This window comes from Loxodonta africana, chromosome 12 (genome assembly GCF_030014295.1).
Source record: "Loxodonta africana isolate mLoxAfr1 chromosome 12, mLoxAfr1.hap2, whole genome shotgun sequence".
Lineage (NCBI taxonomy): Eukaryota > Metazoa > Chordata > Mammalia > Proboscidea > Elephantidae > Loxodonta > Loxodonta africana.
In genome coordinates, this window is record NC_087353.1 from 92,394,387 (window position 1) to 92,407,279 (window position 12,893).

The 12,893-nt window shown below is 52.7% G+C and overlaps 1 protein-coding gene across 8 annotated transcripts in view; it reads right to left on the reverse strand.

The window, feature by feature from the left end:
* MAD1L1 (mitotic arrest deficient 1 like 1) overlaps positions 1–12,893 on the reverse strand; it is a 492,384-nt gene that overhangs the window by 226,196 nt on the left and 253,295 nt on the right. For all 8 annotated transcript variants that reach the window (XM_064295955.1, XM_064295956.1, XM_064295957.1 and 5 more), the window contains one exon: positions 8,542–8,598. In XM_064295955.1, the coding sequence (XP_064152025.1) occupies positions 8,542–8,598 (57 nt within the window). The remainder of the gene's footprint in view (positions 1–8,541; positions 8,599–12,893) is intronic.

Genomic DNA, 12,893 nt, shown 5'->3' on the forward strand with positions numbered 1-12,893 from the left:
CCTGAATCATAGTGACACAGCCAGCCCACTGAGAAGCTCATGGATGAAACAGAAACCCACCCTGGAGTGCAGCCTGGAGGACGTGGCTTCCTTGGAGAGCTGCCCAAGAGCAAGGCTCAGAACTGCCAGGTCCCTCTGCCAACAAGGCCTGCCCCTCTTGGTGAGGAGGCCCACCGCCAGAGCCCCCACACAGCTCCCAGGCTTCATGAAGCTTTAATGCTAATGGTGCTTGTGCTCACTTGCTGGTACAGCATAACCTTTAAATAGAGACCAGGAACTGGGGTTTAATTTGAGAGGATGTACGGTTTGATCCCAGGGGCATCCCCTAATTTGACAAAGTAATAACAAGCAGAAGAGTTGGATAACCGGCCCCTCCCCCAGCAATCCTAACGAATGGGGCCTCTGCCAAGCACTACAGGGAGGACGATGCTTCACCGTGCCCCCTTAACTCTCATGGTGCTGTGACCACCACCTTGGAGCCCAATCTGCAGACATCTCAGGCCTCCCAGAGAAGAGATGGTGGTGGGTCAGAACCTGAGCTCCTGGTTGGCCACCTCTTTGCTTGGCTCAGGCCCCACGCCCCGAGGAGGTGTCTGCAACACAGTGAGGGTGGGAGAGGTCCTAAATGGACTCCTACCCTGAATGGAAATGGAGTTGAGGGCAGCCACCTGGGCGCCCAGGCATTCACGGAGGAACCCAACATTACACCAGCTCAGAGTGAGTCCTTGCCGGAATTTCCACCCTGGAGAGGTTCCTAAATGACACATTTGTCCAGAAAGAGCCTCCAAACAAATCCCCTGGTTGCGACTCCAGGGAGCAGGCAGCTGAAGAGCTGGAAGAAACAGGTCTCTGGGGGAATGGCACCATCGCTGCTAGGATCAAGAGAGGTTGTCCAGGTCAGCCAAATGGCAGGTGACAGGTGCGTGGGAGCAAATTGCTTGAGCTCTAAGGCAACAGAGGACAGCGAGCCCCAAGAGGCAGGCCTGTGGAAGAAACTGAGTCTCTTGGCTAGCTCACATTCTGAGAAAATAGAACAAAGCTGAAGGTAGTCCAGGTGGATCAACAGTATGGGTCCAGGGCGGGGGCCAAGGAGGCCCCACTGACCTCATCACAGGCTCTGTCACTCAAGCCCGTCTCCCTACTTCAACTCGAAAGGAGTCATGTGTCTGGGGCCTGGTATGTGGGGTCTATGCACGTTTGCTTCCAATAGGGTCAGGGATTTCAACGGGGTCACTTGGGCTGCCTCCCCTAGAAGAGCAGTTGGCAATGTTCTTGGAGGGCAGGGGTTTGAGGAACCCTTTGAGAACTCCATGAAAGCAGCCAGCCCTCTCCAGAAAAATGCATGTATACACCAGACATCTGAACACAGGGTCAGGGCTTTCTGGGCTCCTGACGCCCACCCTGGGTACTGGCTGAGGAATCCCTGATTAATTTGAAAGATCTTTCCATACCAGCCCAAATCAGCCCAATCCTGCACGGACCTGTTGAGTCCAACTGTGGTTCCCTAATGTTACTGTGGAGTCTCCGGGTGGTGCACACCATTAACATGTTCAGCTGCTAACCAAAAGGTCAACGGTTTCAACCCACCAGTGGCTCTGCAGGAGAAAAGACCTGGTGATCTACACCCATAAAGATTGTTGTTGTTGTTAGGTGCCGTGAAGTTGGGCACCTAACAATCCTATGCACAACTGAATGAAACACTGCCGAGTCCTGCACCATCCTCACAATCGTTGCTATGTTTGAGTCCGTTGTTGCAGCCACTGTGTCAATCCATCTCGTTGAGGGTCTTCCTCTCTTTCGATGACCCTCTACTTTACCAAGCAGGAACTGGTCTCTCCGGACAACATGTCCAAAGTGTGTGAAATGAAGTCTTGCCATGCACGCTTTCAAGGAGCATTCTGGCTGTACTTCCTCCAAGACAGATTTTTTCATTCTTCTGCCAGTCCATAGTATATTCAATATTCTTTGCCAATACCACAATTCAAAGGCTTCGATTCTTCTTCTGTCTCCCTTATTCACTGTCTAGCTTTCCCATGCATATGAGTAAATTGAAAACACCATGGCTTGGGTCAGGAGCACCTTAGCTCTCAAAGTGACATCTTTGTTTTTTAACACTTCAAAGAGGTCTTTTGTAGCAGATTTGCCCAATGCGATACATCCTTTGATGTTGTGACTGCTGGGCATTGATTATGGATCCAAGTAAAGATTAGGAGGCTCTATAAAAAAATTTTTTTTTTTTTATGGGGCAGGTTCTACTTCATCACATGGGATTGCTACGAGTCGGAATCGACTTACTGGCACACAACAACAACGTCACTGTGGAGGCCCTGGGTGTTAATGTGCTTGGCTGCCAACCAAAAAGTTGGAGGTTCAGGTCTACCCAACAGCACCTCTGAAGAAAGGCCTGGTGGTCTACTTCCAAAAAGTCAGCCACTGAAAACCTTATGGAGCCCAGTTCTACTCTGACACATGTGGGGTTGCCACGAGTTGGAGTCGACTCAGCATCAGCTGGCTGAGTGTTACTGTGAAGAACTCTTGTGTCTCAGCACTGTGGGGTAGAGGTCCTTGGAGCCCTGGATCACAGATAAGGCAGGTTCTCGTGCTTCCTGGTCACAGACAACTCAGGAAAAGTTCAGCTTCTACCATCAAGTTGCCAAAGAGAGGAGGTGGTGGAGGAGGGAGTAAAATTTGCCAAGGTCAGAATTGCCCCCCAATGGACACGGGCCCCGACAGGGCATCTGTTCAGAGAAAGAAAATGGCAGAGTGGACACTGGTTTCAGAGAGCCAGGAAGGCCCCGAGACCCTGGAGGACAAGCACAGGCAGGACCACCTCCGGGTCAGCATCTGACCAAGGACAACAAGCAATCGGGTACCTGGTGAACACTCAGGGGAGTGAGGCCTAACAGCGCTGGCCACAAGATTTTAAGTCTTAACAATATTGTTGTTGTTGTGTGGTTGTTGAATCTATTCCAACTATGGTGATCCCATGTGACAGAGTAGAACTGCTCCACAGGAGTTTCCAGGCTGTAACCTTTTAGGGGGCAGATCGCCAGGTCTTTCTCTTACACAGCCGCTGGGGGAGCTAAAACTGCCGACCTTTTGGTTAGCAGCCGAGTGCTTCATCATTTCACCACCAGGGCTCCTAACAATACAACAAGTGGCAAAAGCACCTAATGCCTGAACAATGAGACACCAGAAGCTGAGACATAGCTACCAGCAAGGACCACTGCAGATTTCAGAATTTTTAAGTGATACACAAACATTTCGTACTTGGAAGAACTGGAATGAGGGTAAGAAGGTTTGCTGTCTATATTTTTTCCCTATATGGAATGATTTCCATAAAGATAAATTCTTTTTTAGTAGCTATTATAGACTTTTATTTCATGTGAGTTTTTTTTTTTTTTTTGGGTGGGGATCCACTGGGGTTTTCACTTTTCCAAGTCTCACGTGTCTACCTTCTCCTTATCGCCTTCCCAACCCCAAAAAGGGTCCCACATGTCACCTGGTAAATGTGGAGACAGCAGCTCAGTAAAAAAGCAACGTGCAATAACAGAAATAAGACACCCAGGAGTAAACCCAACACGACATGTGCATGACCTCCTAGAAGGAAATGGTCAGACTTTAGGGCAGGCCATTAAAGAAGGAAGAGCCGAGAACATGAGACACAGCCTGTGACTCTGAAGGGAAGAACCCACAGTGAGTGATTTCACGCTTCCTGTATTTGCCTGTAAATGCACGACAATCCCAATAGGATTTCTGTATGAAACTTGACAAGCTGTTCTAACGCTTATCTGGAAATGGAACAGAAAACCTGACAATATCTAAGAAAATTGTGAAAGGAAAAAAAAACAGTTGCTGCCAAGTTGATTCCAACTTGTGGAAAAGAAAATTCTGAAATAGAAAATCATAAAAAGGTCAAGCCATCTCAGACATCGGGCATGCTGTAAGGCTCTGGAAATGTACAAAATATGCCTCACTGAGCCATTCTACCAACATCCCACAGCTCAGAGAGCTGCCCCCTAGGCCTTGCCATCTGGGAAGCCAAGGTTTGCAGAGAGCAGTGGGTGGCTGTAATGGGCAGGGGAACCAAGGCCGTCCACTGCTGGGAAGACGGGGGTCTGAGGCCAGGCTGGGTTGTGGGTCAGCTGCCCTGGCGAGGCTGGTCCAGCTGTCCTTTTCTACTGATGGCCTAGCTCTGGACTGCTCATTTCACTGCAGTCTAGTATCCTCGTCTGTGAAGTTGAGACAATGACAACACCGTTCAAGGCTCCCATGAGAATAAGGGGATGGATGATTGTAAGAGGTAACAGGGGCACTTCAGTGTTGCCTAAACACCAGGCTTCTAGAAGGGCACGGTGGTTAACAGTCGTCATGGACTGAATTGTGTCCCCGCAAAAGATGTGTGGGAATTCTGACCCCATACTTGTGGATGTGACCCCATTCGGGAATAGGGTTTTCTTTGTTATGTTAATGAGGCCGTACTGGTGTAGAGTCTGTTCTAAGCCTAATCACTGTGAGTTATAAAAGAGCAGATTAGACACAGACCCACTGTGAGTTATAAAAGAGCAGATTAGACACAGACCCGAGGAGCACTAACAGGGGACGACAGAAGCACATATGAGCAACTGCAAGGAACTCAGGAGCACCAGGGCCACAGAAGCTGAGACAAGGGCCCTCCCCCAGAGCTGATAGAGAGCATTTCCCTGGAGCCCATGCCCTGAATTTGTATCCTAGCTGTGCTTCTGTCTGACTTCATGTCTTCCATCTTCGCCGCCATGATGGCACACATGTCAGCGATGCCCACCCTCGACCGCGCAGCCCTTAGCAGGGTTTACAGACAGCTTGCACGTGGGCTTGTCTGACCCTGTAAAGCCCACTCAGGGTGAGGACAGTGCCCACGCACGTCCCTCCTCTGGGGATACCCAGGGCGACTGCTTGACACTCCACCCCTCTCCCACTAGGATGATCAGGCCTGCCCGGTGGGGTCACTCCCAGGGTGCAAGAGCCCATCTGTCAGCAACCAGTGCGGGGCAGGCCCTAAAAATCAGGGCAGTGAGGAGACAGAGATAGAAGGGCCCATGGGTGAGTGGCTACCTGCGGCCTTGCCCAGACCTCCCCCTGGCTCTTTCCAAGGAGCTCTAGTGGTGCAACAGTTAAGCACTCAGCTGCTAACCAAAAGGTTGGTGGTTCCAACCCACCCAGTAGCTCTGAGGGAGAAAGACCTGGCAATCTGTTCCCATAAAGACTGTTACTGTTGTTAGATGCCGTCGAGTCTGACTCATAGTGACCCTATGGACAGGACAACAGCACAAAACACTGCCCGGTCTTTACACCATCCTCACAGTTGTTGCTATGCTTGAGCCCACTGTTGCAGCCACTGTGCCAATCCATCTCGTTGAGGATCTTCCTCTTTTGTTTTGACCCTCTACTTTGACAAGCATGATGTCCTTCTCTAGGAACTGGTACCCCCTGATAACATGGCCAAAGTAAATGAGACAAAGTCTGGGTATCCTCACTTTAAGGAGCATTCTGGCTGTACTTCTTCCAAGACAGTTTGTTCATTCTTCTGGCAGTCCATGGTGTATTCAATATTCTTCGCCAACACCAAAATTCAAAGGCATGGGGCATTTCTACTATGTCACATGGGCCGGCTATAAGTCAGAATTGACTTGACGGCACCCAATGACAACAACAATGGGCTCTTCCCAGCTCTTGCAAGCAGACCCACATGGGGCTCCCTGGGCTGGAAGGAGCAGAAGAAGCAGGAAAAAGAACCATTACAGAAGATGGGAATGGAGGAAGACGACTGTTTAATTACACAGAGTTGTGAGGGGTATAATTTCTCTCAAATCAGAAAATAAATCTCCAGCTCTCTCTCCCTGAAGTACATAAAATGTTAGCGGGTCTTTTACAGTTATAATCAAGATGCTTGTTTCTGCAGCCGTGCTGGCCATATCCAATTAGTGGGGGTAGACACCGATCACCCAGCCCGAGATGTCCCTCCCTGTGATATCAATTGCATTCAAAGAGAAGCATGAACTATGCTCGTGCTAACTAATTAGCACGGCTTTTTGCTAATTAATAACAGAAAGTCAGACTGCCTTTGTCTTTCATCTGCAATTAGACAAAGATGTTTACATTTTTCTCTTTTTTTCCTCTGTCTTTTCCTCAATAGTGATAGACTTAGTCCAAAAATCCTAAATTGGGGGCTGTGGGCTGGGAAAGAAAATATGGGGACCACAGCGATGGCCCCACATTGATGGCAGAGGGGTGAGGGATGGAGGTGGAGGCCCCTTGGCTGTGGCCTCCTCTAAAGAGAGCCCAGAGGGTCAAAGCTGCCTCAAGCCTCAGCTTTTCAGGGTGCAGAGCCCCCATGCTCAGCCTCCAGGTGGATGTGGGTGGGCAGGGTGGTGGGGGCTGGGCCCAGGTTTGTGCCCATGCTACGGCAGAGCACTGAGGGGGCCTCAAGCCCCTCCTCTGCCGAGAGTGCCCCCAGTGCAGAATGGAGAGGGGTCTGGGTTAGGGGCCTCAGCAGCAAGGGAAGTCACTGCCTTTCGTGTGTGATCCTGAGACAGAACCAATGAGTGTGGGCTCTGCTCCACCTCATCGGGGGACTGAGGCCCACCTCCAGCTGCCTCCCCTTTGTAGCCTTCCATCACCTCATGAAAAGTCAAGCCCAAGGCCCTGCCTGGCCCGACATCAGCAACACAATGGACTTCTGTGACTATGGCCCCAGGTGCAGTGTACTGGTCAGTGTGTGCATTGTGTCCTGGGGGGACACCTGTGATCCCGGCCCCTGGCCATGGCCGCAGATGTACTGGGTCCCCATGCCCTCCCTTAAAGTCACACTGCGCCCCCCCACCCACACCATGCATGTCCCCTAGATCACATCGTGCCCCCCCCACCATGTGTGTCCCCTGGAGTCACACTGCTTCTCCCTCCCTCTGCTGCCGTGTATGTTCCCTGGAGTCACACCCTGTCCCCTCTGCTGTGTCCCCTGGAGTCACGATGTGTCACCCCGTCATGCCATGTCCCCTGGAGTCACACTGCGTCCCTCCCACCCGCACTGTACGTGTTCCCACACCCCCCCTCCCCACAGTGTGCTGATTCTCTTTCATCTTTTTCAAGTGAGGAGTCTGAGGTTTGATCAGGGTTGCAAGGTCCCTGGAACCGCGTCAGGGCTTGAACATAGAGCCCCCGACCCCTGCACTCCCTGCCCGGCTTCCATCTGAGCTAGGGCACAGCTCCTGGAGGACCAGCAGAGGACCTCCTACCACAGAGGCCGCCACTGGAGGGTGGAGTGGCTCCCACTGCCTTGTGTGCAAGGCTCCTGCCCCAGCACCCAGCCCTGCCACTTCTTGTTTTCCCGTTAAATGGGAAAAAGAAGAGAGAAGTAAAATGAACAACACGAAATAAGCTGTAGATTGGACAATAAGAGGCAGAGATTACAGCCGTCTGAGGAGACAGCTACAGCCAGATCCAAACCAGGCCTGGAGAAAACCAGCACCAGTGTCGTCTGTCTGCAGCAGAGGAGCAGGCCGTGGGGGAGGGTGCAGAGGGTCACCTTGGAGAGGACAGACCCCTGGAGTGGTCTGCTCGCCCCCGCTGATGTGCCTCCCCCCAGGAGGTTGAACCCCCCCATCCCATTCAAACAGAGGCTGGGGCACAGAACCTCAGTTTATAGAGCCCTGCCTCACCTCATCCGCTGGCTCACTGAGGCAGACAGACTGGCAGCCCTGCCTGGCCTCTGGCCCTGGCCCCCTCTACCCACCTGCAGCCGACCCCACGCCAGGGCCATCCTGAATGCCAGGCCGGCCTGGCCTCTGGCCCTGGCCCCTCCATCCACCTGCAGCCGACCCCATGCCAGCGGCCATCCTGAACCGCCAGTGGTGAAGGCTCGCCAGAAAAGTCCCCGTATCGTGACAGACTGAAGATCAGTGTGGTTCACACACAACGTACAAAGTGCGCACACACAGGGCAGCGCTGCCGCCCGCACAGCTTGCTTCTTCCCTCATTTAGCACAGTCACACATCACCGCTCTCCCTCCATGATTCTCGCCTAGCAAAACCCCACCCTGGGGAGGCCCAATTAACTGCCTTTTCTGGGCCCATAGGGGCCCCCAAGTGCTAGGCAGAAACCACCACCGCTCTTACTTCAGGTTCCAACCACATGTCTCAGGTGGACAGGGTCTCATTTCCCTCGGGTGGGCCAGGCCTCTGTTTCCCACAGATGGAGCCGGGCCCCCATTTCCCACAGATGGAGCCTGAGCCCCATCTCCCACTGGTGGAAATCGGGGACCCTGTTCCCCACGTGTGGAGCCGGGTCCCCACTTCTGACCACAGGGACCTCGATTACCATGGGTGGAGCTGGGCTCCTCTTTCTGACCACAGCGCCAGGCCCTGTGATGTGACAGCTGCACACTCACCCCTGTTGACATGCCACAAGGGGGCAGAATCTCTGCCGGGGTTCAAATTAAAGGCCTTAAACCACAACCCCCTTTGTCCACACAGATAGCACAAGGGCCTCTGGCCAAGAACTCACCGTGTCCGCTCTCTGCTTCTGGTCTCCCAGCTCTTCTAGGGCCTGCGACAGCTGAGCCTGCAAGACGGAGAGAGTGGGTCAAGGGCTGCTGGGGAGGAACAGCCCTTCTGTCACCCCCTGCTGCTCTCACACCCACTGCGCGATGGGAGCGGCTGGGGGGAATGTGCACCACATACATAGGTGGCCCCCATGTAAGGTGCAAGCACCCCCACATTTGGAGAAGGGTACTGAATGGGGAGCTGGGGAAAACAACAGAATGCAAAGTCCAACCTGCCGCTGGAAAGAGACTGTGGGATGATGGGGGTGGAGAAAGGCAGGGTGGGTGACTGGATGGACGGACGAATAGATAGGCAGACAGACAGACAGGTACCTATTGTTATCTAGTTGAGTCAGACTCATAGCGACCCTCGAGTCAGGTAGGTAGGTAGGTAGATTGGATGGAGGGTGGGTGGGTGGGTGGGAAGGTGGGCGGGCAGGCGGACGGATGGATGGATGGATACCTGTTGCTGTCAAGTCAATTCCAACTCATAGTGACCTACAGGACACAGCAGAAATGTCCCATAGGGTTTCCAAGGAGCCGCTTATGGATTCAAACTGCTGACCTTTTGGTTAGCAGGTGAGCTCTTAACTACTGTCACCAGGGAGGGAGGGAAAGGAGAGATGGAAGGAGGGAGGGAGGGAGGGATGGATGGATAGATACGTGGATACAATACATATGGCAGAGACACAGGTAGAGACATACAGGACAGAATTTCCAGTGTCCCTGGTCAGTTGTCTACCTCCTCTTGACAGGCTGGTGTTCTGGAAGAAGTCACTATTGAGGAAGAGGCCCTGGGCTCCACCAGCACCACCACCAAACAAGACTCTAGCACGCAGGCAGAGAGCAATTCCCGCCTCCCACCAACCCCACCCACAGGCACCTGCCAACCCCTGGGGCTTGAGAAGCAGAAGGAGCTCAGGACATCCCTGCTGATGATGGCCGAGCAAGGCCCAAGGACAGCATCCTCGCTGACCCTGGGCCATTGTGCTCGGCACCCCACTAGGGATGAGTCCTGGCAACCATGGCCCTGCCACGTGTTTCCAGTCCAGAGAGTGCTTCATCTCAAAGAGGCACAGCAGGAGGGCAAGGCTTGGGCTGGGGGAGGCTAGAGGGCATGGGACAAGCGCCAGAGTAGGCATACGGGTACCCTAAGCAGACGCTGACTCGCCCTGGGCCCTAATTGTCACATATCCACCCATGACTCCAAGCCGCCAGTCACTAGGGGGTCCTCATAGGTTTTATGATGCCCTTGGGCCAAGTCATACTGAGTAAGAGAAGAGACCCCACACTTCCCCACAAACCTCCATATATGGACCAAAGCCAGGGATATTAGGAATCAAGGATTATGCTTAAATTAACCGAATTATGTGCACTTGAGGACGTGAAAAAAAGCACCAGAGTGGCTTCTCTGTATATCAGGCCCCAGGTTCCTACACGGTCTCCAAGGGCCACCAAGCCCAGCCCCTGTTGCACTCTGTGTCCTGGTCTCTCATCTGTGACACAGTCACAGTGAGTTTTTGGCTGGTCCTCGAGCTCCCTCCCTCCCTGGGGCCTGTGTGCGTGCTGTTCCCTCCTTCTCCCAAACCTTCCGTGATGTGCTCTGAACCACCTGGGACTCCACTCAGACATTACCCCTCAGAGGGGCCTGGCTGACCATCCTGTTTGAATCACACTCTCCCCACCACCACCACCTTGCTCTCGTCTCCACTGCACCCTGACCCTAAACACACGCCCTCCCATCTGTCTCTTATCTGTTAACTGTCCACCAGGCCCACCTGCTGAGACTCAAGCGCCTGGACAGCAGAGTGCACATCGTTTCCATCAGTGTGCTACATTTGTTATGATGTATGAACCAACATCACTACGTTATTACTAACTCAAGTCCACAGTTACATTAACATTTACCCTGTGCCCCAGAGAACAGAACACAGCCTGGAGAAACACTTGGTGCATCAGTGCTGGTGACTGCGTGGATGAACTTCCCACGTCCACCTGAGGGGTCTGCAGGATGTGACATGGGCCTTCGATGCCTAGGCGCCTTATCAGGTGACAGGGCCTCAGGGGCCCCCTCGTGCACTTCGGTGCCTGCACGCAGCGTTGGAGGAGGACAACATTGCCGCTCCATGTGCTGGTTGAGTCCACACCTGGCTCCCACACATACACACTCTTGGTGCCCCTGCCCCTTGGTGTCCACATCTGTGAAACATGGTAACATGGATCCATGGGACAATTAAAAGGACAGATGTAAATGTGCTATTAAATAGCAACACAAATGAGATTGCCTCAGTTTGTTGGTGATGGTGACAAACAACCACCATTACCAGCTGCCATTAACTCTGACTCTGGTGACCCCATGTGTGTCCGAGTAGGAAGCACTGTGCTCCATGGGGCTTTCAACGGCCGTAGTAACAGCATCAACGTTAATGAAATAATTCCTACTCTCACAAGGACCCTCAATGGGCCCAGGGATGGCCTGCCCAGCTGTCCCCGCCCCCCCAATCCCAGCAGGCCCCGGTCCCAAAGGTGCATGCACAAATCTGGATCCCAGAGTACCACCTACCCAAGAGAGGATGGAGCCAGACAGACACTGTCACCACCTGCTCACCTGTCATGACCACCTGCTCAGCTACTGGGTGGCATGAATGAGTCAGTGCCAGTATGAACGACACACTCTTTAAAAACAAGTCGCAGATAGTTCCAGATTTACAAAATAATCCAGCAGACAGTACATAGCCATATACCCACACCCTAGCCCCACCCACCCCTGCAGTTTCCCTTACCAGCATCTGGCACTGGTGTGATACATTACAATGAATGTACAATGTTGACACATTATTACTAGCTCAAGTCCATAATTACATTAACATTTACCCTGTGCTGTGCAGCCCTATGGATTTGACAATTGTGTCATGGCCCTTGTCCACCACTATAATACTCTACAAAATAGCTTCACTGCCCTAAAAGTGCCCTGGGCTCCACATATTCGCCCCTTCCCTATTCCCCTAAACCCCTGGAAACCAATGATCTTTTCACTGTCTCCATAGTTTTGCCCTTTTCACAATGTCATGTAGTTGAAATCATACAGTCTATAACCTTTTCGGACTGGTTTCTCTCACTTCGGAGCGTGCATTTAAGGCTCCTTCATGTCTTTTCGTGGCTTGGTAGCCCATTTCTTTTGATTGCTGAATAATACTGCATTGTACGGATGGACCACAGTGTATTTATCCATTCACCCACTTAAAGATGTCCAGGTTGTTTCCAGTTTTTAGCCATTGTGAATACAGCTGCTATGAACATCCATGTGCAGGTTTTTGTGTGGATGTGCATGAAGAAGTGTGTGGACACCACAGCCTGACATACTACCCCTTCCTCCTCATCTTTCCCACATCAGCTGAGCCGCGGCAAGGCCCCAGGCAATGCACACATTCTCCCAGCCTAACTGACCCAATGGCAACCCCGAGAGGTGGATAGTGTCTGGGCAGTTCACGGATGTGCTCCAGGGAGTGAAGGGACTGGCCCACGGTGGCTGTGCATGGCAGAGCTGAAGGTGTCTCTGCTTGGGACCCAGGCAAGCACTGCACCATCGTCCCCCTCCATCCGAACTCGAGGTTGGGGAAACAGCCAGAAGAGCAAGCCCAGAGACTGCAGTGGCCACAGGGGCCAGTCCAGGGCCCCAGGGACAACGAGCCAGGCCCTGGTGGTCCAGCCCTGTGGTGGCTGCATCCCAGGCCACATGGCCGGTACAACACTGCAGAGTTCTGGAACTTTAAACAAGGCCTCTGTGATGGTGTGATATAGCAATTCAGTTCCAAAAAAAAACCAAAGATGGGTTTATTTACAACTGGCTGGTAGATTTTTGATGACCGGGTAGATAGATGTTGATCTCAGGTATTCCTGACCCCAGCCCCACTCTGCTCAGCACCACCACTCAACAATGTGAGAAAGGTGGAGAAAGCAGCCACTTGGGCTGCACACAACCCAGGGCTCGGAAGCATCACGGACAGGATGGCGCCCAGTGGGACTGAGAACATGACAACCAGGATAGCCAGCAGAGGCTCAGCTCGGGGGAGGCAAACACAGCCTTGGCAGCAGCGTTTGCAGCATTTGCCTATGGGCGACCTGCCTTCAAGCCAGTCTAGGACTAACGCAGGCCTGGGAAGGGGCTACGAAGCCACCTACATTCCAGCAAGAGCATCAGGGGCCTGGCTTATCATGGGCAAGGCTGAGTCGCTAGGCACTGTACTGGGATTCTGGGGTTCACAGAGGGGCAGTACCAGGTTCCCCTCAGTTCAGTGAGGAGGACACTGACAGC